Source organism: Mobula hypostoma, chromosome 5 (assembly GCF_963921235.1).
Source record: "Mobula hypostoma chromosome 5, sMobHyp1.1, whole genome shotgun sequence".
NCBI classification, from domain to species: Eukaryota; Metazoa; Chordata; class Chondrichthyes; order Myliobatiformes; family Myliobatidae; genus Mobula; species Mobula hypostoma.
In genome coordinates, this window is record NC_086101.1 from 23,552,900 (window position 1) to 23,579,271 (window position 26,372).

Genomic DNA, 26,372 nt, shown 5'->3' on the forward strand with positions numbered 1-26,372 from the left:
TACTCCTGTAGCCTTCATCTCCCCCGTGGCTGCCCACAAGGCAGTGGGGCTACTTACCCATAGTTGGGTATCTGGTTAGTGAGCACCTGAGTGTGTCCACACACCGGTGGGCCAGTGTGCTACACATGCAGGGGCCAGACCTCCTCCCCTGCATTGTGATATGGTGACCTATTTCACTACAGATACTTTCTACTATACATCAATAAAAATTTGTATGGGTCAACAGAAACATGCAACAGATCTTTATCCTGCAGAGGAAGTCGAGGCACTGGTGACCAGGAGAGAATGTTAGGATTTTCACACCTAGAAAGTTAACGATCTCAACCCACCCTCGACCGTTGATGTAGACAGGAGCATGTGTACCAGCCTCTTCCTGGTGAATGATCAACTCTTTTGTTTTGCTGACATTGGGAAAAAGGTTGTTGTCATGCCACCATGTATCGAATCTCTCTATCTCCTTCATGTACCCAGACTCATCATTATTTGAGACACGACCCACTATGGTGGCATTATCTGTAAATTTTTAGATTATGAGGACACTCCGTCCTCATTTATTGTCATTTAGAAATGCATGCATTAAAAAATGATACAATGTTCCTCCAGAATGATATCACAAGAAAAACACAGGACAAACCAAGACAAAACCACATAATTATAACATATAGTTACAACAGTGCAAGGCAATACCATAACTTGATAAAGAGCAGACCATGGGCACAGTAAAAAAAAAAGTGTCAAAGTCCCGATAGACTCATCATCTCACGCAGGCGGCAGAAGGGAGAACCTCTCCCCACCATGAACCCCCAAGCACCACCAACTTGCCAATGCAGCACTATTGGAAGCACCTGACCACAGCGGACTCTGAGTCCATCTGAAAACTTCGAGCCTCTGACCAGCCCCTCCGACACAGTCTGTCCAAGCACCATCGTCTGCCAAGCACTTCGACCCTGCCCCGGCCACCGAGCAACAAGCAAAGCTGAGGACTCGGGGCCTTCTCCTCCAGAGATTCTGGACCATACAGTAGCAGCAGCAGCAGCGAAACAGGCATTTTAGAAGTTCCACCAACTGTTCCTCTGTGCTCTCATATCCATCTCCATCAAATCAGGATTGTGTACGGCACCCTACTTGGCAAGTAAAAGACATCACCTCTGGAGTGGCCGCTGTGAGCTGCATTGCGCCGCCATCTTCCCCTCCCGCCGAACTGTTGTAGTTGGAGTTTAGGACGAATCTAGCCATGCAGTCATGAGTGCACAGAGAGTGGAGCACGGGGATGAGGACACAACCATGTCGGCACCAGTGATGAGAAAATCGTGGTGAGGGTGTTGTGTACTCACACAGTGAATCAGAGTAACAATGGAATGTATCCACTCTAACGTACCCACACAGTGAATCACAGCAACATAGGAATGCATCCACTCTGACATACTCACACAGTGAATCACAGTAACAATGAAATGTATCCACTCTGATGTACTCCCACAATGAATCAGAGTAACAATGGAATGTATCCACTCTAACATACTCACACAGTGAATCAGAGTAACAATGGAATGTATCCACTCTGATGTACTCCCACAGTGAATCAGAGTAACAATGGAATGTATCCACTCTGATGTACTAACACAGTGAATCAGAATAACAATGGAATGTATCCACTCTGATGTACTCACACAGTGAATCAGAGTAACATTGAAATGTATCCACTCCAACGTACTATAAAGGTTAACTTCCAGGTTGAGTCAGTTGTGAAGAATGCAAATGCAATGTTGGCATTCATTTCTAGAGGTATAGAATATCAGAGCAGGGATGGGATGTTGAGCCACTATAAGGCACTTGTGGGACCACACTTGGAGTGTTGTGTGAAATTTTGGGCTCCTTATTTTAGAAAGGATATACTGACATTGGAGAGGGTTCAGAGAAGATTCATGAGAATGATTCCAGGAATGAAAGGGTTATTGTATGAGGAACATTTGGGAGCTCTTGGGCTGTATTCCCTGGAGTTCAGGAGAATGAGAGGGGATTTCATAGAAACATTCTGAGTGTTAAAAGGCCTGAACAGATTAAATATGGCAAAGTTATTTCCCATTGTAGGAGAGTCTGGAACAAGAGGGCACGATTTTAGGATTGAAGGATGTCTATTTCGAACTGAGATGCAGAGAAGTTACTTTAGTTGGAAGGTGTAAATCCGTGGGATTTGTTGCCACAAGTGGCTGTGGAAGCCAAGTCATTGGCCTCCACATTAGGTAGAGATAGATATTTTCTTGATTAGCCAGGGCATCAAAGGGTATGGGATGAAAGCAGGGGAGTGGGGTTGACTGGAAGAATTGGATCAGCCATGAATGGCAGAGTAGACTCGATGGGCCGAATGGCCTACTTCTGCTCCTATATCTTATGGTCTTATGGTCTTATAATTTAAAATGATCGGACTTCCGGTGAGGTACGAGGCAAGATGACAGCACGGCACTGAGCGCTGACATACAACCCTCCTTTTTCAAGCTCTTCAGGGCTCAGAGACAGTCTTAATACAAGGTTGAGTTGCAGAAAGATCTAACTAAAGACATGGCTTCAAAAAAAGATCCAAATTCAACCAGGAAACAAGGTACCAGCAGACGACACCAAGCTAGCGATTCATCCGAAGAAATAGCTATGCTAATTAAACAAACAATGTCAATGGAGATGGAATCACTGCAAGAAACAGTAGCCCACATGCTAAGGGAGTCGCTGGAAAAGGCTCTCGACCCCATACAGAAGCATATGGCAGAGAATGGCAACATTCTCCGGTCGTTAAAGGAGCAAGGGGACATTCACGCTAAAAAATTTAACACGGTCTTCAATAAAATAGACGACATTCAGGTTTGCTTTCGCAAGAATGGGAAAGTTACTAACTCCTGTCTTGTGGAGGTGTCTAAGATATGGAAGAAGTTAAACGACTTGGAGGACAGATCCAGGAGAAACTATGCGTGGCTGGTCAACTTACCGACAGGTGCTGAGGGTGACGATCCAAGAGGTTACCACCAGAAGATGCTGCCTAATTGGATTCCAGCACTCAAGAATTCCCACAGCACTCCATTGGAGATCGATAGAGCACATAGGATCTTTTCCAACAACACCTCAAGACCGCGGACCATGATTTTTAAGCTTCTACAGTACACTGACTGGCAGGCTACCCTGGCGGGTGCGAGGAAAACCAATCCTACTCTCCCGGATGGCTCCCAGCTGCAGCTCTTCGCCGACTACAGCCCCGGCACAATGCAGGAACGGCAGGGGTACAAGGAGATCCACGCTAAACTTCGACAGAAGGGGATCGACTCGTTCCTCACATACCCAGCGATCTTGAAAGTGAATATCAAGGGCATGAAGATGTCGTTTAACTCGGCAGAGGAAGTGAAAGAGGCTCTGAAATCATCGGTGCTGGGAGATATGGAAGAAGACCCTGGGCAAAGTCCACACACCCCTTGGGAGGAGATAGAACAGCTTTAAGAGCTTGGACTAGCCTGTATGCGCAATCTAACAGGCACGGGCAAGTTAACTTTCTAGGTGTGAAGTTTTCTGGTTATTCATCTATCGGAAAGTCATTTGTGGCACCTTTGTATTTCGTTAATTAAGGGGCCAATTTGTTTCTGACTATTGCAGGTCAGAGTTTTAAGGTAATATTCAATGTACCCAAATGTAATACTTCATCAAGAATGAGGCTGAGAAACAGCAGTTTGTTCTGACTAACTTTAGAATGTTATGTCTCCAGCAGACTCGTTTACATTTCTGGGCACCAGATAAGACGTCATTAGCGCCATCGCTAAGCGACGGTCTATTGAAGCGACAGTTTCTTGCAAGATAGCTGTTGGGATCTAGATCATGTGTTATACTATATTTGAGATGGAAATGGTTTTACTTATACAGGTTAATGGGCTTGTCCAGATTTCTCTTTTTCTTGTCTCTTTGATATGATTGTCTATGAGAACTGCGTTGCCTTTCTAATTTGTTGGTGCTGGAAGGAGGGCGGTTGATGTCGGTGTTAGTGTCTGACGTTGCTAAGTGACACTCACAGATGTTACAAAGTAAAGAGTTGAATGGGAGGGGTGATGGGTGGGGGGTGGGAAGAGGGTAACTCAGGGCTCCACCACCAACTTACAAGAACAGATCCAGGGGAAGATGAGCAACACAGATAAATTAGAAAATCTTACTATTGTATCATTTAATGTTAGGAAATTAAACTCTCCCTACATGCGTTCAAAGGTTTTAGAATTCTTACGCAGAAAGAAAATAGATATTGCACTGTTACAGGAAACACATCTTAACTCTAATGACATTCCCAGGGTTCAAAACTGTTTTTATAAACCCATTGTGGCATCAGCTGATGGTACTCATACGAAAGGAGTTATGATAGTATTGAGACGTAATATTAATGTATCGATTGAAAGGACGGGTGCCCACAATAAAGGACGTCTAGCTTTTTGCTGCACATCCATTCAGGGTAAAAAAGTTGCATTCATTAGCCTCTATGCCCCAACTATTTTTGAGGTTGAATTTTTTCCCGCAATTACTTCACAATTACTGAAGTTAAGTGACTACCAACTATATGTTGGTTTGGACATGAATGCTTTGGCAAACATTAACCTCGATAAATCTTTCTCAACTATATCAAGCTCTCAAGAATCTGCTTCCAAAGCACTTAACCTTTTTCTAATGGATTTAAATTTAACTGATGTGTGGAGGGTGCATAATCCATCTGCTAAAGACTATGCCTTCTTCTCCACAAGGCATAAAACTTTCTCTCGGATAGATTACATTCTTATATCCTCCGGTCTGCTGCCCTTAGTACACTCAGTAGAATTTTTGCCCAGACACCTATCTGATCACAACCCAGTCATATCTACTTTTAATTATAGCAAAATTAAAAATAAGGCTACGAGGTGGAGGTTTAACTCCACCCTTCTAAAAAACAACGAATTTCTATCACAACTGAGAACAAAACTGACAGAATTTATAAATTTAAATAAAAATAATGTCTCAGATGTGACAGTGATTTGGGCCTCCGTTAAGGGTTTCTTATGAAATAACACCATATGGTTCAGTTCTCACCTATATAAAAGCCGGCTTCAAAAGATTTCCACCTTAGAAGAAGAATGTAAAGTTTTGGAAAATGATCTCAAAAGGATATACACCATAACAAAAGAAAACGAGCTCAAAACAAAACAAGCGGAATTACATGATTTATTAAGAAGCAGGGCAGAATATATGATCCATATAACCAAACAAGTATTATGCAGAAGGCAGCAGACTGAGCCATCTTTTAGCTCTAACTATCTTTTAGCTCTAACGCTCAAACAACAGGAAACTAAAAGGTCTATACCAGCGATTAGATGTGCTAAATGTGGAGTAGTATCTTCAACAGAGGAAATAAACGAAACATTCAAGAATTACTTTAAAGAATTGCATACAAGTTGCTCAGTTCCTTCTGAGAATGACTTCACAGATTTTTTTTAGTGGATTAGACCTCCCTACGTTGTCGTTAGAGGACACCAAAACTCTAGACTCTCCTATTACACTGGAAGAGCTACTCAAAGCAGTTAAAGCTACAAATAACGGCCGTACGCCAGGCATAGATGGCATTCCTGTGGAACTTTACCTAGCACTTTGGGATATTCTTGGACCAGTATGGTTAGAAACATTAAATTATGCTTTTGGAAATGGCGCTTTCCATAGAGATCGAAACACAGCCCTGATCACAGTTATACCTAAGCCCGGTAAGGACCCCTTGGAGTGTGCCAATTACCGTCCAATCTCCTTGATAAATGCCGACCTCAAGATATTTTCCAAAGTCTTAGGCAGTAGACTTGAGACAGTAGTTGGGAAAATAATTAGCCCAGATCAAACGGGCTTTATCAAGGGGCGTCTCACATCTGATAATATTTCGCCAGCTCTTACACGTACTGAGTGCAACACATAAAATCCCACCTGCCTGTGGCCTGCTATTTCTAGATGCTGAAAAAGCATTCAATCGCCTTGAATGGCCATATCTTTGGAGAGTTCTAAAAGAATTTAAATTCGGCAATAAATTTATCAATATGATTCAAACACTGTATGCTAATCCTTCAGTCTGGGTATGTGGGAGAGGAGGTTTCTCAGAGTTATTTGACATAGGACGGGGCACACGACAAGGGGACCCTTGTCTCCTTTAATTTTTAATATATCTATTAAACTACTTGCACATTTAATTAGAAACTCTCCTCAGATCTCCCCTATTACAATAGGTACAACATCGCATTCAATATCACTTTACACGGATGACACGCTAGTTTATATGGTAAATGTTCAACAAACTCTCCCCTATGTTTTAAAAACACTGGAGCAATTTGGATTTCTTTCAGGATACAAAGTTAATTTGTTAAAATCAGCACTGACGCTGATTAATACGAATAAAAGTAAGGTGTCTCTCCCTCCCCTGATTAAAGTTACAAATGAAGTCCTCTACTTGGATATTAAATACTTCCCTATCATCTGTGGCTAAAACAAATTACTCTTTAATTCTGAAAAAAAATAGAAGATATTAATAAATGGAGACACCTGCCAGCATCAGTCGGGGCCTGTATATCGGTCATTAAAATGAACATCCTACCTCCCATTAATTTTATCAGCTCAGTGATCCCACTTGCATCTCCAGCAGGATATTGGCAAAAACTGGACTCCTTACTACAATACTATGTTTGGAATGGTAAAAGACCCAATATAAAATGGTCAGCTCTACAATTCAAAAAGTCGAATGGGGGATTGGTATATCCAAATTTTAAATTGTATCACTGGGCATTTGTATTAAAAAGTCTTAGCTATTGGATGGAGGAGGATAAAGTTTCATCCTGGAAAAATATAGAACAAGAGCTAATAGCACCAGTAAGGTTGAAGGACTTTCTCCATATAGGTATGTCTACCAAAACATGTGATTTGTATTACGGTCCAATTTTAACCCATATACTACAAGTGTTTAGAGCAGCAGAAAAATTCCTAAAATGTAAAAGCGTATGGTGCAAATCATCTCCATTATGGAACAATAATCGTTTTCTAGCTGGGGGGAAACCATTCATTAACAGAACTTGGGAGGATAAAGGTATAAAGTTAAAGCTACTCTTCAAGATATTAATGAGGCAAGTACTATCCTTAGCTTTCTAGAACTGATATCTCAATATCATATTGATAAACATTCTCTTTTCTTCTATTTTCGAATAGGATCAGCTTGTAAAGCCTACAGCGTTTTCTGGGGTCAGATTTAAAGGACCATCCCATTTTCAGCTGGATACAGAGTGCTCCAGGACAGATAGTGTCATATATCTATGATAAATTAAACTCCCAGAATTATATGCCCACATTGGGAATGAAAGCTTGGGATAGGGATATATCTGAATTGGGGCAAGGCTTAGACTGGGATGCGATTTGGGATAATGCTGCCGGTGCTTCGAAAAACCCAAAATCATTGGTATATACACTTGAAATTTTGTCATAGAGTATATTTAACACCGAGAATTAGACATCAAATGGGACTGGTTCCTGACCCATATTGCTCATTTTGCCCCGTCGGAGCCATTGGCTCTTTTATACATTTTGTATGGGAATGTCCAGGGGCTTATGATTTATGGGGGAAGGTTATCAGTACTCTCACAGAACTAATGGGGGTACAATTACTAATGGACCCCACTGTACATCTTCTAAATGATGACTCCCACTTTTCCCTTACGGAAAAAAAAAACACGCAAAGTCTGGCTAGCAGGCCTGACTGCAGCTAAGAAGATTGTAGTCCAGCGTCGGAAACCTCCCCATGATATTTCAAATACTCACTGGCTTCGGAGCTTTTTGGACATTTCTTACCTGGAACTTTCATCAGCGAGAGTAAATGATGCACGACCAAACACAATAATAATGTGGACAAATTTGATATCTAACTTAAAAGATATTTTGTTAAAATAGGAATGCTTTGTCTGTGTATGTACTACTATTCAGTTGATTGGTGGAGGGGAGAGGGATGGGGGGAGAGAGGGGCGGAGGGGAGATGGTAATGAAGGTTGGGGGGTGGCTGGGTTAAACAGTTAAAATGTAATTGGCAACTGGTTGTATTGAATGTAATTTGTTGGTGTTGCAATAAAAAATTAATAATGAAAAAAATACTTTAAAATGATCCAAGACAGTAAAGCTAAGAGTAAGTTGCACATACCCGATGATCCTGTGAATTACGCCCCTCTGCTCTTTGTTTGTGAGATCCTTTACAGACTAAGAGGAACATAAAGAAAACATTGTTAACATTCCTGCGATTATAAGCAACTTCATCACGAAATTCACACATATCTGATCAATGGTAAATCAAAGGAAATCGGGAAAAGCGGAGATTTGCTGCTGCTACACTTCAGTGTCCTGTGAGCTGACTTTGACAATGTTGGTTAATAATGGCTGGGTTCGGCAGGCCCCATGGATAAGAGCTGGTTATCCTCTTGGTCAGTGAGTCATTCCCTGGTCGGCCAGTCAGGCTGGTGAAGATACATGTAGGGAGGAGTGACAAGAGCCAATGACCCCTCCAAGGTGGGTGAGTCTTACAGTCCAAGATCCATGCAAGTCTGGAGTTCAAGGTCCTCCTGATCGGCAGGTCCTGATGTTGACATCAGAGGCCAAAGACCAGGAACAGGGGATTGGAGACCCAGACGCAGCCTGTCTGGTGTGTGTGAGTGGGTGGGAAGGAGGAAAGGGGCTTGTTTTGTTGTTGTAATTTTGTTTTGATGCTGTTACTGTTGTTGTTGTTTGTGTTGTTCTGCTGGACATTGTGGACATGCCCTGTTGGCTCCGGAATGTGTGGCGACCCTTGTGGGCTGCCCTAGCACATCCTGAGGTTGTGTTGATTGTGAACGCAGCCAACACATTTCACTGTGTGTTTTGATGCACATGTGAGAAATAAACACATCTGAATCTGAATACTGCCGGTCAATAGCTTCGAGCTGATCTCTACATGACGACAGAATCACAGCCTTGTGAGGAGAGAGTGTCTCTTTTGTTCCATCACAAGCAAACAACAAATATTTATTTTTCAATAAACATCCTGTTTGCTGAAACAACTAGAAGCCTTAGATCTAACCAGAGGTGTACCAACTTCTCCCCAAATTGGTTACTGAATATATGAATTCTGCATGGTTATGAATGGAAAATAAAACAGACACAATGGTATTCTCATCATTATGTTCAAGTTTAGAGATAGAGACCAAGCAAGACTGCAGATGATGGAAAATAGAGCAATGCAAAGATACTGGAGGAACTTAGCAGGTCAGGGAACATCTGCGGCAGGAAGTGGACAGTCAAGATTACAGGTCAGAGCCCTAGTTTGGATAAAATACTTGGAGTAATGTGACCTGTTAAAGATTGGCACCTGTGGGATATAAAAGCAGAAGTTCAGAGATGCAGAAACCAACATTGAAGTAAAATGAAAATAAATGAATGGAGGGAATTAAGAAAGGTTGGACAAAGGTGATGTACATTGAGCAGTATAACACAGTACACACCCTTTGGCCCATAACGTTGTGCTGGCTTTTTAACCTACTCCAAGAACAATCTAACTCTTCCCTCCTGCCTAGCCCTACATTGTTCTATCATCCATGTATCTATCTAAGAGTTTCTGAAGCACCCCTAATGTAATTGCCTCGACCACCACCCCTGCCAGGGTATTCCACACACTTACCACGCTCTGTGTAAAAAAATCACCTCTGATATCGCCCCTTTACTTTCCTCCCATCATCTTAAAATTATGCTCCCTCATGTTAACCATTTCTGACTTCAGATTCGACCTTTCAAAGTGTATCACTTCACATGTGGTTAAATACTGTGGTAGTTAACAGAAATGGCTGCTTCTATTTCTTCAGAGCATTGCATTGTGGGTAAGTGGCAGGTGTGGGGTGAGTGAGATAAGAATGTTGCCCAAGGCCGGGGGAAATATCTTTAAAATTCAAGCTTGAGTGTTTTAATATGAAGCCAGAAAACACACCCTCACATGTTAGAGAGGGAAATACTGAACTCTCCCCACAAGTGCCACAGATATTTGGAGGTCAATTGGAATGTCACCAACAACAAAGGCATTTAGATGCAATTCAAGTATAGATTAGTCATAATTTAATTGGAAGGGGATAGTGGACTTCCCACCCCTCCAATCCCTGTGCTGGAGCCCACACCTACACAATGTTCCAACTCTGTACTTATACAGTGACGTCCAGTTTCAGTGTGAACGACGTTGGGTGACAAATAATGGAGACTGTCAACTAAACATGGCCATTATTATAAAAATGAACAGTCATCAGGCAAGTTTAAATATTATTTTCAAAGAAGTAATAACTCTTGCTAACTTTTGTGATGCTAAAAGTATTAAGATTAACACCCATGACTAATTATATTCATGAAAATCAATCCAAAGACAGACACATCACGTTTCAGGTTACCTGAGACTACATCGTGCTTACCTCTTTGCATTTTCACAACAAGGCACAAGATGATGACAGCAGCAGCGAACACAACAGGTGGAATAATGACTTCATTCTTTATCACCTTTATCACTGGAGTCCTGTCTGTAGCTGTACAGAAGAGCAGAAGGAACCATCACAGCAGTAGTTTCATGATGTCTTGAACAATCACGCCCATTCAATATCTCGACTGATGACCCACCTTAACTCACTCACTCCTCTACCCCATAGATCCTATTCCTGGTCTTCAATGGGTCTAACCCCTGGAACTCCCTCCCCAGCAGCACTGAGAGACATCTTCACCACAGGGACTGCAGACATTTAAGGAGGCAGCTCATCGCCTTTTTCAAAAGAACTATTAAGTTAAGCAATAAATGCTGGCCTGAACACGATAGGATATGAGCAGAATTAGGCCATTGGGCCCATTGATTTTTCTCTGCAATTTGACCCTGGCTGAATTTTTCATCCTCATATTCCTGCCTTAGTATCCCAACCCTTCAGTAAATACATGAAATTCATATTTCATTGGCATTAGCCCTTCAATTTATAATTTATAAATCATATCTGAACGTGTTGTATGTGCCATATGTACTGTGTATTCCACCATGGTCCCAGAGGAATGGTGTTTCATTTCACTGTATACGTACATATGGTTGAATGAAAGTAAACCTGAAGTTGAACTTGAACTATTTTTGAAAGGATAAACTTGAGCTTCAGCAACAGTTTCTGCATTTAGTTCCAACATCCTTTCCCTCTTGCATGACTGAATAAAGCTTCCAATTCATTATTTATGCCCACTTGATATCGGTGGAAATATAGGTAGAAATGCCTACGTTAACCTATAATCTGCTCTAGTCAGTTTAACATTACAATCAGCCAATGGAGCTCAAGGAAAATCACATTTATTTATTCACTGTAAGTGACTGTCACTGTAAACGTGGCCATTCAATGTCGATTCCACCCTGAACCCAGGAGACAACTGAGAATAAACCGCACCAGTGAAGCAGAGTTACATTGAGGTCCCACTGAGTGAGAACGGTGGCATTCGTTCCCTGACAAGCATCAGATTTTCCTTCTATGACGATCCGCTCATTTCACAATTACCTTTACTAGAATTAATTGTAGTTTCCAGCTTCCATGTGGAATTCAAGCTGATATCTAATTTGCTGGCCCAAGACTTTGTTCGCCCAGTCATTTAATCATTACACAGCCATTGATTTTATGAAGCGTGAAATCACCTTGGAACTCATGCACTCCTTGCACAGTTATGGAAATCGGGTGGGTTTGTACACAACACAATGAGAATATGGCAATGGATGGAGCTTTGGACAGTGAAGATCGCTTAGAAAGAAAATGCAATATGAATACACGTTCTCCATTTGCCTTTTGCTGTTCGCTAGCAAGATATCGACAACGCTCAGAAATTCGTTAAAATGCTCTTAAAATGACAGACGCAAACCGGAGGTTTACAAATGGAATCTAAAGCACAATAATAAGGAAACCGGCGTTGAATCTTTATCCACGCTTGCTCGGTCCAACTGGATTTTTGTATCCGGTTCTGGACACCTCACTCTACGATGGATCTCCTGGTTTTGGACGGGATGGCGAGGGACTTACTGGAACGGTGCCAGAAATTGAAGATAGCAGTAATATGGAATATTTCTGTATCCTTTGCAGAGCAGGAAGTTGGGAGAGTGAAGCGTGTTCATATTGTCTCCGGCGGCGAGAGTGTCCATAATCCCCGGGGACAATGTGGGGTGTGTGTCAGTAGAAGAGTCGGGAAGTAAAACTCACAGCACATCGTCATATCCTGGGATTCACTGGATGAAGATCCGATGGAAGCAGATTCAGGAATCACTTCCAATGTGGTTTAATATACACTCAACATTCGCAAAACTCTGAAGAAAGAACACGGCCGCGAGACTAATTTAATATCAACAATAACCATCCCTCACTGTAGCGATGGCCCAGTGGCCTCTTGTATATAATCAAGCTGTGATTCTATCGCATTGGAACTGGGATACTGACCGGGTGGAATGGCCCAGGGAAACCTGGCTTTGCGAAGAGTCATTGTTGAGTCCAATGTTCGCCCTGAACGTTTACCATCTCGTTCAATTCTTATAAGGAGCAATGTATCTCATAAAATATTTCAGCCATATTTTATAAAACTTAACCTAATATTACCGAATGAAAAATACAATGATCAAAGCATAGCGAGCGGGCGAGGACGGGCCCAGCGCAATCCCAGTAAATGTTCGCTTTACCGCAAATTCCTGGCCGTGCATTCCGCGCGGAACTTTTCTCGGCAAGCAAAGAAAACTCGCCCAAAACTGGGCAGCGTGGTAGGAAATTATTCGCTTTCAAATTCGTTTCAGATTTTCTCTCTTCGTCAGCACAGACTGGACTGCTGGACACGTCCTACACCACTATTCACAACCTTTCTTTATTTCTACCCTCAACCTCCAACTGTCCACATCTCAAAAAGTTTTTGTTGCAGTTTTCCCACGTGTAAGTGACTACACTAACGGAGGGCTTCCATTACAGATCCCCACGGCAAGCCGAGCGTCACTCTATCAGAGATATTCCGTTCTGCTCTACCCATCCCCCTTCTCCCGTCCACTCTCTCCACAGCCTAATATCGAAGTAACACAGACAAAGGAATTCAGTATGTCGGGCAGCATCTATGGAGAGGAATAAAGATTCCTGAAGAACGGTCTGCGCACGAAACGTCGACTGTTTTTTTTAAACTTTCCATAGATGCTACCTGACCTGCTGAGCTCCTCCAGCACCTGGTGCATGTTACTTTGAATCTGCAGCATCTGCAGAATTTCTTGTGTTTACAACTTCATTCCAAAGTACTGTCTCTCCCAGATTTGCTGGAGTCTTCAACCCGGAATATCAACACTTCACCTCTTTCCACAGACGCTGCCTGACATTCAAAGAGTTTCCAGAGTTTTCTCTTCTTGTCTGGACGTCCAGTATAAGCAATTTATTTTAAATTCACTGTTGAATTCACTGTCGCTTTTGTTCCAGCAATGTGGAATTGAAGACGTTCCCTTCACTCTCCGATGGGTTTTACTGTGTCCACCCTCAGTGATTGGTCTTTCCCTTCTTGTCTTTGAACAAAACCATGTGTCTTCACCCAGTAACATCTCTCTTCTTTGCAAATGCGTTCAGCTCCAACTGATCCCATGTGAATTCCAACTGAATATCGACCCTTTACATTTCAGAACCACCCTGGATCACGGGTGTGTTCCGACTACCCAGCGACCTGTGGACTCACTTACAAGGACTCTACAACTCATGGTCCCAGTATTTTTGTTTGTTTATTAACAATTTATTTATATGTTTATTTGGAACCGCAGCTATTTACAACATACATTAACGATTTAGATGAAAGGATTAAAAGTAACATTGGCAAATTCGCAGATGACACAAAGCTGGGTGGCAGTGTGAAATGTGCGGAGGATGTTCTGATAATGCAGGATGACTTGGACAGGTTAGGTGAGTGGGCAGATGCATGGCAGATGCAGTTTAATGTGGATAAATGTGAGGTTATCCACTTTGGTGGCAAGAACAAGAAAGCAGATTACTATCTGAATGGTATCAAGTTAGGAAAAAGGGAAGTACAACGCACTCTAGGTGTCCTTGTTCATCAGTCACTGAAAGTAAGCATGCAGGTACAGCAGGCAGTGAAGAAAGCTAAAGGCATGTTGGCCTTCATAACAAGGGGAATTGAGTGTAGGAGCAAAGAGGTTATACTGCAGTTGTACAGGACCCTGGTGAGAACACACCTGGAGTATTGAATACAGTTTTGGTCTCCAAATTTGAGGAAGGACATTCTTGCTATTGAGGGAGTGCAGCGTAGGTTCACGAGGTTAATTCCCAGGATGGTGGGACTGTCATATGTTGAAAGATTGGAGCGACTGCGCTTGTATACACTGGAATTTGGAAGGATGGGGGGGATCTGATTGAAACATATAAGATTATTAAGAGATTGGACACGCTGGAGGCAGGAAACATGTTCCCAGTGTTGGGGGAGTCCAGAACCAGAGGCCACAGTTTGAGAATAAGGGGTAGGCCATTTAGAATGGAGTTGAGGAAAAACTTTTTCACCCAGAGCGTTGTGGATCTGTGGAATGCTGTGCCTCAGAGGGCTGTGGAGGCCAATTCTCTGGATGCTTTCAAGGAAGAGTTAGATAGAGCTCTTAATGATAGCGGAGTCAAGGGATATGGGGAAAAGGCAGAAACGGGGTACTGATTGTGGATGATCAGCCATGATCACAATGATTGGCGGTGCTGTCTCGAAGGGCTGAACGGCCTACTGCACCTATTGTCTATTGTCTTTTTTTTGTTATTTACACAGTTTTCCTTCTTTTGCAATTGGTTGGCAGACTTTGTGGGCAGTTTATCATTGATTCTATTGTACTTCTTTGTTCTGATGCCTGTAAGGAAGCGAATCTGAGGGTAGTATCTGGTAACATACGCGTCCTTTGATAATAAATTTACTTTGAACTTTCTCCTTGCAGTATTCCTGTCCCATGCTGAGATCCATGCTCACTCCGCTCATACATGCATATCTCTGACCTCTCTCTACAACAACCTGTCTCAGTGCTGTCGTGGTCCACAGTTCCACTTTATCCTCCGTAACATTCGGTGCTGACACAGACAACGTGTCCCTTCCTTTCTGAAGAGAACGACTGGAAACCTCAACAAGGCCGCTCCTGGGTTTTCTTTGCCTCTTCACTTTTCACACTGACAAGTCCCAACTCCCCCCAGAACCCCTCCGCCCGCCGCATCCTCATCATCTATAGTTTAAATTCTTCCTCTCCCCTTTCCCGAGCGACCTCGCCCACCCGCCTCCCTCATCTTTTTGCATCATTTTAATTTAATAATTTCGAGCCCAATAAGCTGCTGAACTCTCCATCTGCTGCCAGTGCCTCAGTGTCCATTTCTGTCTCAGAGAGCGGACTGTTGGAACTCTAGAACGTCCTTTGTCCCATCCGATCCACCCTCGCCCCCTTTGCGGCTTAATATTGACTTCTGGCGAAGGGCCTTTGACCAGAAACGTCACCTGTTTCTCTCTCCACAGATGCTGCCTAACCTGCCAAACGTTTCCAACATTTTGTTTTTCAAACTCAATCTTACCCGGAGATTTAAAAACCTGTGTGTGTCGGGGTGGGGATACGTCTCTACCAGAGGAGGTGTAAGGCGCTGCTTCCCCCCGCTCGCCTGCAGGTCACCCTTGGGCAAAGTGTCGCACCTGCTTAACCACGGATGAGGGGCATGTGAAGCCAGGGGAGCAGGTGGTGGGTGGTCGTACGAGCAGACGGTGCATATCACAAGTCCTGGTTACGCGACCACTGACACCAGGCAGATAATCTCTGAAGATTACTGGTAATGGCAGGGGTCACCCGTCTTATAAAGACACTGCCCAGAAAATGGCAAAGGAAACCCCGTTCTGTTGAAAAAATTGTCACGAACAATCATGGTCATTGAAAGATCGTGATCGCCCACGTCATACAGCACGGCACATAACGGACGAACGATCTTACCCTGGGAAGTTGTTCCATCAAATCGAACTGTTAACACCAAGCTTCCATTTTCCGTCCCCGTAGAGTCGCTAATGGATAATTCATAAATCCCACTGTCGTTGATCTGCAGGTCTCTCAGTAACAGTGAAGCGTTCTCCGGGAAAAGCAGCGCCCGGTGTTTACACGTTTCGGAGACAGTGATGTGTGATCTCCTGTCACTGAGGTGACATTCTTGCCCTGAGAAGCATGTATATTCTATACAAACACTAGCGTTCCCGCCTCCGGTCCATGTGATCCGCAGATACCCGTGTGGGTCCGGGACTGTGTAAGAGACGGGCAGGAGCACGGACTGGCCGGCGGTTCCATTCACTCTGTCCTGATGCACCCTCAGTGTTAGGGCGGCTAAAGGTGGAGATGGGAATTGTTATAATATAAAGTGGCGACATTTAAACAACAAAGACATGTATTGTTGAGCTGCAGAGTGTTACTAACTGAAGCAAAACCTGCCAGTATGTCACATATCTAACCACCGCCACATGTCCTTGCACCCGCTGGGGGTAATGCGGGATCTGTCTGCTCTCCGGCTCACTGAGTCTGAGCTGTTCCCCAACAACAGTCCCAGTCCGGGACATCCAGTGTTACGATCCACCGGTCCCCGGAGAAGGACCAGCAGGCGCGATAATTCTGTACCTTCCCGTCACCGTTATACACTGACTGGTGGACAGCGCCGGGGTTGGGAGGTTGAGGAACAGGAGCGGGTCCATCCCGGGGAGAACCGGCCGCATTCCTGCCCCGGGATGACCCGGACAGTTCTGATTCAGCCAACAGCGGTTCTGATTGGAATCAGACAGCGCGGGCGGAAACGTACCTGTCGTTAGGTTATTGACACAAACCCAGTTTCCAAACAGAACCCAAATGCTGAACACGCGGGAGTTATAGATCTGGTTCACTGAACGGACGGATTATCCCAGATAATTCCTCTGACCCGCCTACAACCCAAATAAACGCTGTAAGGCAGAATCGTGATGGCTAACCGTGGGGATTCTCACCGGTAACAGCAGAGAGGTAAGTGAAAATAGCGAGACCGCACACTCCAGGGGCCTCTGTGAACCGCATGGTGCTGCGGGCTGTGTTAAACTGTTGAGGGACGTTGAGTTCACGGGGCGAATGTTCAGCCACTGTCAGTGAGTTTCACAACTCCGCAGTGATGCTCACCCAGACTCGGGTCCCGGGAGCGGGTGGGGTTCCGGCCTCAACAACCCAACATTAACCCTTTGATGGTTATTGTTTTAACCTGTGGGGAGTGTCGGGACCAACACCACAGATACACGGCTACATAAATTCCTCCTCAATTCTGCTCTAAGAGGAGGTCCATGTATTCTAAGACTGTGCCCTCAGATCCTAGACTCCCCTACTACAGGATATATTCTCTCCACATCCACACTCTTCACGCCTTCCAACATTGCACATGTTTCAATGAGATCTCACCTCGTTCTTCCAAATTCCAGTGAGTACAGGCCCAGAGCCATCAAAATAAAAGGTCTGCCCGAATCGTCGACTCCTATTCCTCTCCATAAATGCTGCCTGGCCTGCTGATGAGTTCCTCCAGCATTTTGTCTGTGTTACTCTGGGTTTCCAGTATCTCGTAATCTCTTGTGTTTACCCTTGGCCCCGTCTACAATGATCGTTGGGAAAGGCTTAGACTTTGCAGTGTCCCTTGTTCCCGTCACTCACTGAATAGGTGCCGAGAGAACAGCCGACAGTGTCAGTGTGGGACAGACGTGCTCAGGTTTGTTGAAGCTAAAACCATTTATACAACTCGGCAATAGCCTTCCCCAAGAGTGAAATGTACGGGGCTTCGCAATTCCGCCTGTCGCAGGAAAACAGCTTCAATCAACCAGCATCGAACACAAAATGCTGCAGGAACTCAACAGGTCAGGCAGCCTCTATGGAAATGAATAAACTGTCGACATTTCGGGCCAAGATCGTTCTTCAGGACTGAGAAGGAAGGGGGAAGATGCCGGAAGTAGAAGATGGGAGGAGGGGAAGGAGTCTGGCTGGAAGTTGAAAGGTGAAGCCAGCTGGGTAGGAAAGATGAAGGGCCGGATAAGAAGGAATCTGATAGCAGAGGAGAGTGGGCCATAGGAGAAAGAGAAGGAGGAGGGAACCCAGGGGCAAGTAATAGGAGGGTGATGAGGTTAAAGGTCAGTTAAGGGAATATAGTAATGGGGGGATTAATTTATTGGAAGGAGAAATCATGCCATCATGTTGGAGGGAAAGGCCACGTACTCCTCTCGCTGCTGCCATCAGGAGGGAGGTAAAGCAGCCTCAGGTCCCATATTACCGGGATGAGGAACAGTTATCCATCAGGCTCGTGAAACAGAGGGGATAACTTCACTCAGCTTCACTCACCCCACACTATTCCCACAACCTATGGACTCACCTTCAAGGACTTTTAAAATAATGTTCTCGATATTTATTGCTTATTTATTTATTTACTATTATTATTTCGGAGTTTTTATTTTTGTATTTGAACAATTAGTTGTCTTTTGCACACTGATTGTTTGTCCGTCTTTGCTGTGCGCGATTTTTCGTCGATTCTATTGTGTTTCGTTGTATTTCACTGTCAGAGCCCGCAGTAAAATGAATTTCAGGATTGTTTATGGTGACATATATATACCTTAATAATTCATTTACTTTGAACTTAGAACATGATGTTCCCTGAGGGGTTGTCTCCGGGATGTTAGGGTTCATTCCCATCATGGAGAACGCCTGAGTGTGACTTTGTTTAACGTGGGGAGGCCGATCCACGGGCAGCTAACACACGGTCCTTCACAGATCAGGGTCAGGGTCCAGTGACCGGGACCCTTCACTGCTGCGGCCTTCCACCGCTTTCACTGTCGTTGTGGTGTGTCATCATCTTCCGCCAGCTCCACCATTGCGGTCTTTGTCTAGAACCTTCTCCTTGACATCACCGTTATGGGTGATCACACGAGGAGCTAAATTCCCGACGTTTCTGGCCGAGATCTTTCATCGAGTCCTCGGTCCGCAACTCGTCGCTTTATTTCTCTCAATAGATGCTGCCTGACCTGCTGAGCTCGTCTCACGTGTTCTCTGTGTTTCTTAACACTTCGAACTCACTGAGTTCAGAAGATCCGGCGACGTGGCCAGTTTTGTTGGACCGGGCGTCGCCGTCAAGGCCAGCAGTTCACGCCTTTGAGAAGGCGGGAGTGAGCGGCCTGCTTGAACCGTCGCAGTTTTTGTGGTGAAGGTGACCTCACAGTGCTTTTGGGGCAGAAATTCCAGGGTTCAGACCCAGTGATTATGAGGGAGCTGCTCTAAGTTTCAGAAAGAAGGTCGGGAGCGATATGAAAGGGAACTGCGGGTATCGGTGTTCCTAATCACCTTTGTCAGTAGATGCAGAGCAGTGGAAAATGACCGATATTTTATTTCAAAACTGCAAAATAACAAGCTGGAGGGTCCACAAAACAAAAGAGAACAGATCTAAACACTGCGCAATGTTCCCTCTGATATGTGTGCGCACTCACATCTTTTGCTACCCGCGCACAGAGGAATTTAAACTGCGCATTAAAAGTTGTCACCCTGTATCTCGTTGGCAAGTTAAATATATTTCACGATCACAGTTCCTTTTCCGGTTTCCGATGCGGAAGGTGATGACAACGTGAAGCTTGTGATGGGGGATGCAACAGTGCCCCTGGCACAGAGTCTGGCCCTGTGGCTCAGAAGGGTAGGGAAAGGAAGAGGATGGCCGCAGTGATAGGGGACTCTATACTTAGGGGGTCAGACAGATGATTATGTGGACGCAGGAAGGAAACACGGATGGTAGTTTGCCTCACAGGTGCCAGGGTCCGGGACGTTTCTGATCGCGTCCACGATATCCTGAAGTGGGAGGGAGAACAGCCAGCGGTCGTGGTACATATTGGCACCAACGACATAGGTAGGAAAATGGAGGAAGTCCTGAAAACAGACTACAGGGAGTTAGGAAGGAAGTTGAGAAACAGGACCTCAAAGGTAATAATCTCGGGATTATTGGCTGTACTACGCGACAGCGAGTATAGGAATAGAGTGAGGTGGAGGATAAATGCGTGGCTGAGGGATCGGAACAGGGGGCAGGGATTCAGATTCCTGGATCATTGGGGCCACTTTTGGGGCAGGTGTGACCTGTACAAAAAGGACGGGTTGCACTTGAATCCCAGGGGGACCAATATCCTGGCTGGGAGGTTTGCAAAGGCTATTGGGGAGAGTTTAAACCAGAACTACTGGGGGTGGGAACCGAACTGAAGAAACAGAGGAAGAGGCGGTTGGCTCACAAATAGAAAAAGCTTGGAGACAGTGCGAGAGGGAGGATAGGCAGGTGATAGAGAAGGGATTCGCTCAAACCGATAGTTTGAGATGTGCCCATTTTAATGCAAAGATTATTATGAACAGAGGGGATTAGTTTAGAGCGTGGATCAGAACTTGGAGCTATGATGTTGTGGCCTTTACAGAGACTTGGATGGCTCAGGGACAAGGAGGGACATCGAGGAACAGATAGGGAGACAGATTCTGGGAAGGTGTAATAATAAAAGGGTTGTTCTGGTGGGAGATTTTAATTTCTCAAGTATCGATTGGCATCGCTCTGGAGCATGGGGTTTTGATGGTGTGGAGTTTGTTAGGTGTGTTCAGGAAGGTTTCTTGACACAATATGTAGATAAACCTACAAGAGCAGAGGCTGTACTTGATCTGGTATTGGGAAATGAACCAGGTCAGGTGTCGGATCTCTCAGTGGGAGAGCATTTTGGAGATAGCAATCACAATTCTATCTCCTTTACCATAACATTGGAGAGGGATAGGAACAGACAAGTTAGGAAAGCGTTTAATTGGAGAAAGGGGAAATATGCCCCTCCATATGGTCCCTAAGTCCAATGGTGGTTGCCACCCACGTGGTGATTACCGACGCCTAACCGAGGCCATGACCCCCGATTGTTACCCAGTCACGCGCATTCAAGACTTTTCAGCTCATTTCGTCTGAAAGTTGATTTTTTCCACAGTCGATCTAGTTAGGGGCTACTACCTGATGCCTGTATGCTCGAAGGACATTCACAAAACAGCCGTGATAACCCTATTTGGCCTCTTTCTGATTCTGTGTGTGGCGTTTGGGCTGACAAATGCAGCACAGGCTTTCCATCGGCTGATGGACTCTGTATTAAAAGGTTTAGATTTCCTTTTTGTTTACCTGGATGACATTCTTGTCGCCAGTGCATCCAACTCCGAACACAGATCTCATCTCCCATCAAAAGTAGCCGCAATTATGGATTTCCCACTGTCCAGCACTCCAAAAAGCAACAGGAATTTTTAGGTATGGTAAATTTCTATCACTGCTTCATTCCACGAGCTGCTGAAATTATGCTCCTCCTCTATAGTGAGCTTAAAGGCAATAGCCCTAATCAAGTGCTTGACTGGTCAGCGGACGTGACCAGGGCATTTGATGCTACCAAACGAGCTCTTTCTAATGCAACCCTACCAGCACACCCCAATGCACCCATAGCAATTTCTGTTGTGCCCGTACACTGGAGACAGACGATCTTTGACTCTATACATGGCCTCTCCAATCCAGGCTGGAAGGCCTCACAAAAAATGATGGACGGAAGTTTGTTTGGCACAGCGTCAGAAAGGATGTGCGAGTTTAGACTGCAGACTGTATGGAGTGCCAACAGGCAAAAATCAACCGTCATGTTCAGGCACAATTGGCACCTTATGAGATCCGAGACCGATGGTTTGACCATGTCAAAGTGGACTTTGGTGTCCACTTTCCCCCTCCCGTGGTTTCATGCACCTTCATACCATGGTGGGCCATACCTCTGGGTGGCCAGATGTCATTCCTCTAACAACGATGAAGGCTGCCGATGTGGCTCAGCTGTTCAAAAGTTCAAAAGATCATTTTATTGTCAAAGTATGCATATACAATACAACCCTGTTATTTGTCTTCTCCAGATAGCCATTAAATACAGAAAGACCATGGTTGTTGTTGAAAGAAAAGACATCAACTCCCCCGGCATGAAAAAGAAAAGGAACAAAACTCACAGACCCCAGAATTGACCCCCCCAAGACATGAAAAAGAAACAAAACATGCAGACCCCAAAATTGCCCCTTCCCTGCAACAAAAGAAAACAGTGACAGTAACAGTCCCCGACCCCCTCATTCACAGAGAAAAACAGAAACAGTAGCAGTCCCTGACCCTGTCTCACAGAAAAAAAACAGTGACAATAACAGAACCCGACTCCATCAGTCACAGAAAAGAGCACTGACAGTAGAACCAAACCCCCAGATGTGACCTCCTACAAGCTAAAAGTTAACAGATCACCCACCTGCCAATCAGCCACAAGAAAAAAAGCTACAGGAAACCAATATAAAGTACAGTCCAATAATCACATAAACCTCAGAATAGCAGAAACTTAGTTGTCTGGATTCAAGGAGAGCAGTAGCACAAGCTCAGTCCTTCCATAAAGGATGACTGCCGATCCAGGGCTGAACACTGCCAGTGTGGCTGCTGAACTCTCCAGATTCACCTTGATGCTTCAATCTTCCTTGCTGCTTCGAGATGGAGTTGTTCCATGAGTCAGCTTGTGTTCTTGGATCTTTCCATAACACAATCAAGACAAGAAAAACAAGCAGAAGATGGAGAAAAGGTGAAATAATTGGAAATATTTTTTCTATCAGGAGGATGTCACCCGAGGAATCATTGTTTGTCAGCGCCATCTTGACCAGAGGTTCGAACCTTTACTCATTGGCACCCCATCTGATATTTCATCTGACCTCTGGGCTGTGATGGCTTAGAACCTCGGTGTAAGGCTACATCACACCATGGTGTATCACCCGTAGTCCAGCCTTATGTAAGCAGTTTCACCACTCCTTAAAGGCTGCTCTGAGGGCTTCCCTGACTGATGAGTGTTGGCATGAATTTCTCTGTGGGTCCTGCTGGGGCTCAGAATTGCTCCAAAAGAGGATGTGCAGTCATCCACGGCAGTGTCGGTATACCTGCAGCCGTTACGAGTGGCAGGTGATTTCATTCCTGACGCCATTAATGTGACCAGCGTTGATCATCAGCAAGGAGGATATATTATCACCAATCCACACAGATTGTGGTCTTCCTGTTAGGAAGACGAGGATCCAATTGCAGAGGGAGGTACAGTGGCCCAGGTTCTACAGCTTCTCAATCAGGATTGTGGGAATGATGGTATTAAGTGTTTGTGTTGTCTCGGTGGTCTAAAGCCATGTGAAGAGCCATTGAGATTGCATCTGCTGTTGCCCTATAGTGGCGATAGGCAAATTGCAATGGGTCCAGGTCCTTTCTGAGGCAGGAGTTCAATCTAGTCATAACCCATCTCTCAAAGCATTTCATCACTGTAGATGTGAGCACTACCAGGGAATAGTCATTAAGTCAGCTCACATTATTCTTCTTAGGCACTGGTACAATTGTTGCCTTTTTGAAGCAAATGGGAACTTCCGCCCATAGCAATGAGAGCTTGAAAATCTCCTTGACTACTCTCATTAGTTGGTTGGCACAGGTTTTCAGAGCTTTACCAGGAACTCCATTGGGACCTTCTGCCTTGCGAGGGTTCAGTCTCTTTAAAGACAGAATTCCTTTCCACCTACTCCTCCCTCCCATCATACAGCACTCTTGGGCTCCTGTTGACCGAGATTCTGCCTCATTTGTTTTTGCCTGCCATGATGCACACCAGCATCCTCTTGGGCACCCTTACGATAGTCTGTTCCACGCTTTGAATCAGGGAGAAAAGACTTTTACCCATAGATAAGAGATGAGGTACCTGAACATATTTCAGTAGGTCACCTTAAACCAAGCCACCAAGATCTGGAGGATTCTGCTGCCATGCCCCTGCTATCACAACATGACCATGAACGTGTCAACACACCTCTGGATGAGCCCGAGGCATCTGCTATTTCTCCACCCATGGAACAAAGGACCCGAGCTGGGTGGCTCATCTCAGCTCTAGGTAGGCTGTCAATGCTGGTTTTAGTGAATTCTGGGGCGGGGGGGGGCGCAGTTAAGTTAACGTAATTGGGAGAAATATACATAATTCACAACTACTGACAATGAGTTAGGGTTTCACTTTAAGAGGCTGGTCTGACGTGATGACGTTATTTTATAAAGAGTTTTAGCAAGTTTTTGTGTGTAGGTTTTCGAAGTTCAATAAAATGTGTTATGGGTTATTAAACATAAAATGCCTCACTTCATTTTCTTTGTGAAAACCGACATTAATCCGTCATCTGAGTGTCTGCTGTGGTAGAGCCTCCATGTGCACTCCCTCAAATGAGAGATGCAAGTGTGGGTGTGTCCTTAGTGAAAAATGGCTTTAAACGTCCATCGTCAGATCTAGCTGCACCCTATTCAGCATCATCAGGTCCTGCTCTACTTCACCAATTGTTTATTCAAAGACTATGCAGAAATGCAAAGAGAACCTCTAATTCACCACTGTTTCCACAATTCACCATGCTGAAATATTCTAACAATGTGCACTGAACCCATGAATGGCTGGGATTCAGACTGTGCATCTGCCCCTGTAGTTTCCCTACTTCCCTTTGCCCACTGGACCAACCCTCCCAAAAGTCCCTCGATGTCCTGGTGTTGAAATTGCATTGAGTCTGGATTCTATCCATTTCTTTTTCATGCTCAACCCTCCTTCTGTTAGATCCTGTTCATCACCAACGGGCTCATCCAGATTCCAATGGTTCTCCTGGTTCCAATGTTAATGCCATTGTGAATAGTTCCCTCTCCTCAGGTATTGTTCCTCACCCTTTCACATCTCCCATCACCAGCTCTGTGCACAAAACAAAAGGCAAGACCCCACTTTCCTTACCACATGGAAGGAGGCCATTCTGCCCGTCTATGCCAGTTCACTCAGCTGTCCATTCCTGATTACTTCTCCTTGAAACCATTTCTCTCCACATCCACATCAAGTCTACCACACTTATGCTGCTGCAATTGACAGAAACCAGGTAACCCAGCAACCCACCTTTGGGATATGGGAGGAAACCCAGGCAGTCATGGGGAGAGTGTACAGTCTCCATGTGGACAGGACCAGAGGTCAGGATTGAACCCAGCTCACTGGAGCTGTGAGACACCAGCTCGACTAACTGTGTTCCTGTCCTTGCCTGGTGGTTTATGCTTCCAGTTCCAGGTCTCACAACAATGGGTCAAAAACATTTGAATCCTTCTCTAATCCTTCTGCTAATTGAAACAGCTATGGAAAATGGCCCTTCATCCCAATGGGTTCTCTAAGTGAGCTCACCTGTGTTTGACCCACATCTCCCTAAACCTTGTCTTTCCATGTAATTGTCCAAACGCCTAAACATTGTAACTTCTGTATCTCCCTCAACCCCTTACCTCTGGCAGTTCATTGCCATGTCTGTGAAAAGCAAGTTGTCCCTCAGGTCACTTTTAAATCTTTCTCTTCTCACTTTTAGCCTATGCCCTCCAGTACTGGGCTCTCTTACCCTGAGGGAAAAAAATTGGCAATTCATTTATCTGTGCTCCTTGTGAATTTATTAATCTTGAACCTCTCTCATCCCTTCACCTCTACACTGGAGGGATAAATATCCTAGTTTATCCAGCCTCTCCTTATAACCCAATTCCACCCCCCATCCCCGTACTATCATCAGAAACCTTATTTCATCCTCTCCAGTTTCATGACATCCTTCCAATATCAGAGAGACCGTTATTACACACAGTACTCCAAATCTGTCAAAAGCTGTTAACACTTTCCTGTATTTCAGTCTCATTTATTTCAAAGCTAACCTCAGCCTGGACTGCCTCTCCGCATACCTAGAGTTCTCCAGCACTGATAACATTGTCATAATTCTCCTCTGCACCTTGTTTGGTACTTTCTGTAGAGTGGTGACCAGAACTGAATGCACTGCTCCAGATGTGGCCTAACTAATAACCTTCACATAGTTCTGCTACACAAACATACTTTTGTATTCTACACTGGCCAACGAGAGTAAACAGTGAGGCTTCTTTACTTTTTGCACCTGACTTGCTCCCTTCTGGGATGCGTGCCCATGAACACTGAGAGTTGTCAGTTCCCCTCCATGCCTTCGTCTTCTGTTTACTGTTTGTTCCTTTGCCTAGTTTGCCCTCTCCAAAACCACTGCTGTAAACATTTCCAGACTGAATTCCATTTCCTCTTTTGTGTATCCAAGGAGACTGGTGATATCTTCCTGTGACCCAGACCTTTCTTCTTCACTGTCAACCTAACTGATAATATGGGGATTAACAGGAAACTTCCTGATTGTGTTCCTCAATTCAAGTTCAAATCATTGACATGCACCTTAAAAAGCA

At 44.6% G+C, this 26,372-nt stretch overlaps 1 protein-coding gene across 1 annotated transcript in view; it reads right to left on the reverse strand.

Moving 5' to 3' along the window:
* Positions 1 to 26,372, reverse strand: part of LOC134347289 (uncharacterized) — an 86,223-nt gene that overhangs the window by 27,817 nt on the left and 32,034 nt on the right. Inside the window, exons 10-15 of the mRNA XM_063049688.1 lie at positions 23,999 to 24,057; positions 19,154 to 19,297; positions 17,062 to 17,149; positions 16,034 to 16,414; positions 10,479 to 10,589; positions 8,201 to 8,256 (exon numbers count right to left, since the gene is read on the reverse strand). Coding sequence (XP_062905758.1) covers positions 8,201 to 8,256; positions 10,479 to 10,589; positions 16,034 to 16,414; positions 17,062 to 17,149; positions 19,154 to 19,297; positions 23,999 to 24,057 — 839 coding nt within the window. The remainder of the gene's footprint in view (positions 1 to 8,200; positions 8,257 to 10,478; positions 10,590 to 16,033; positions 16,415 to 17,061; positions 17,150 to 19,153; positions 19,298 to 23,998; positions 24,058 to 26,372) is intronic.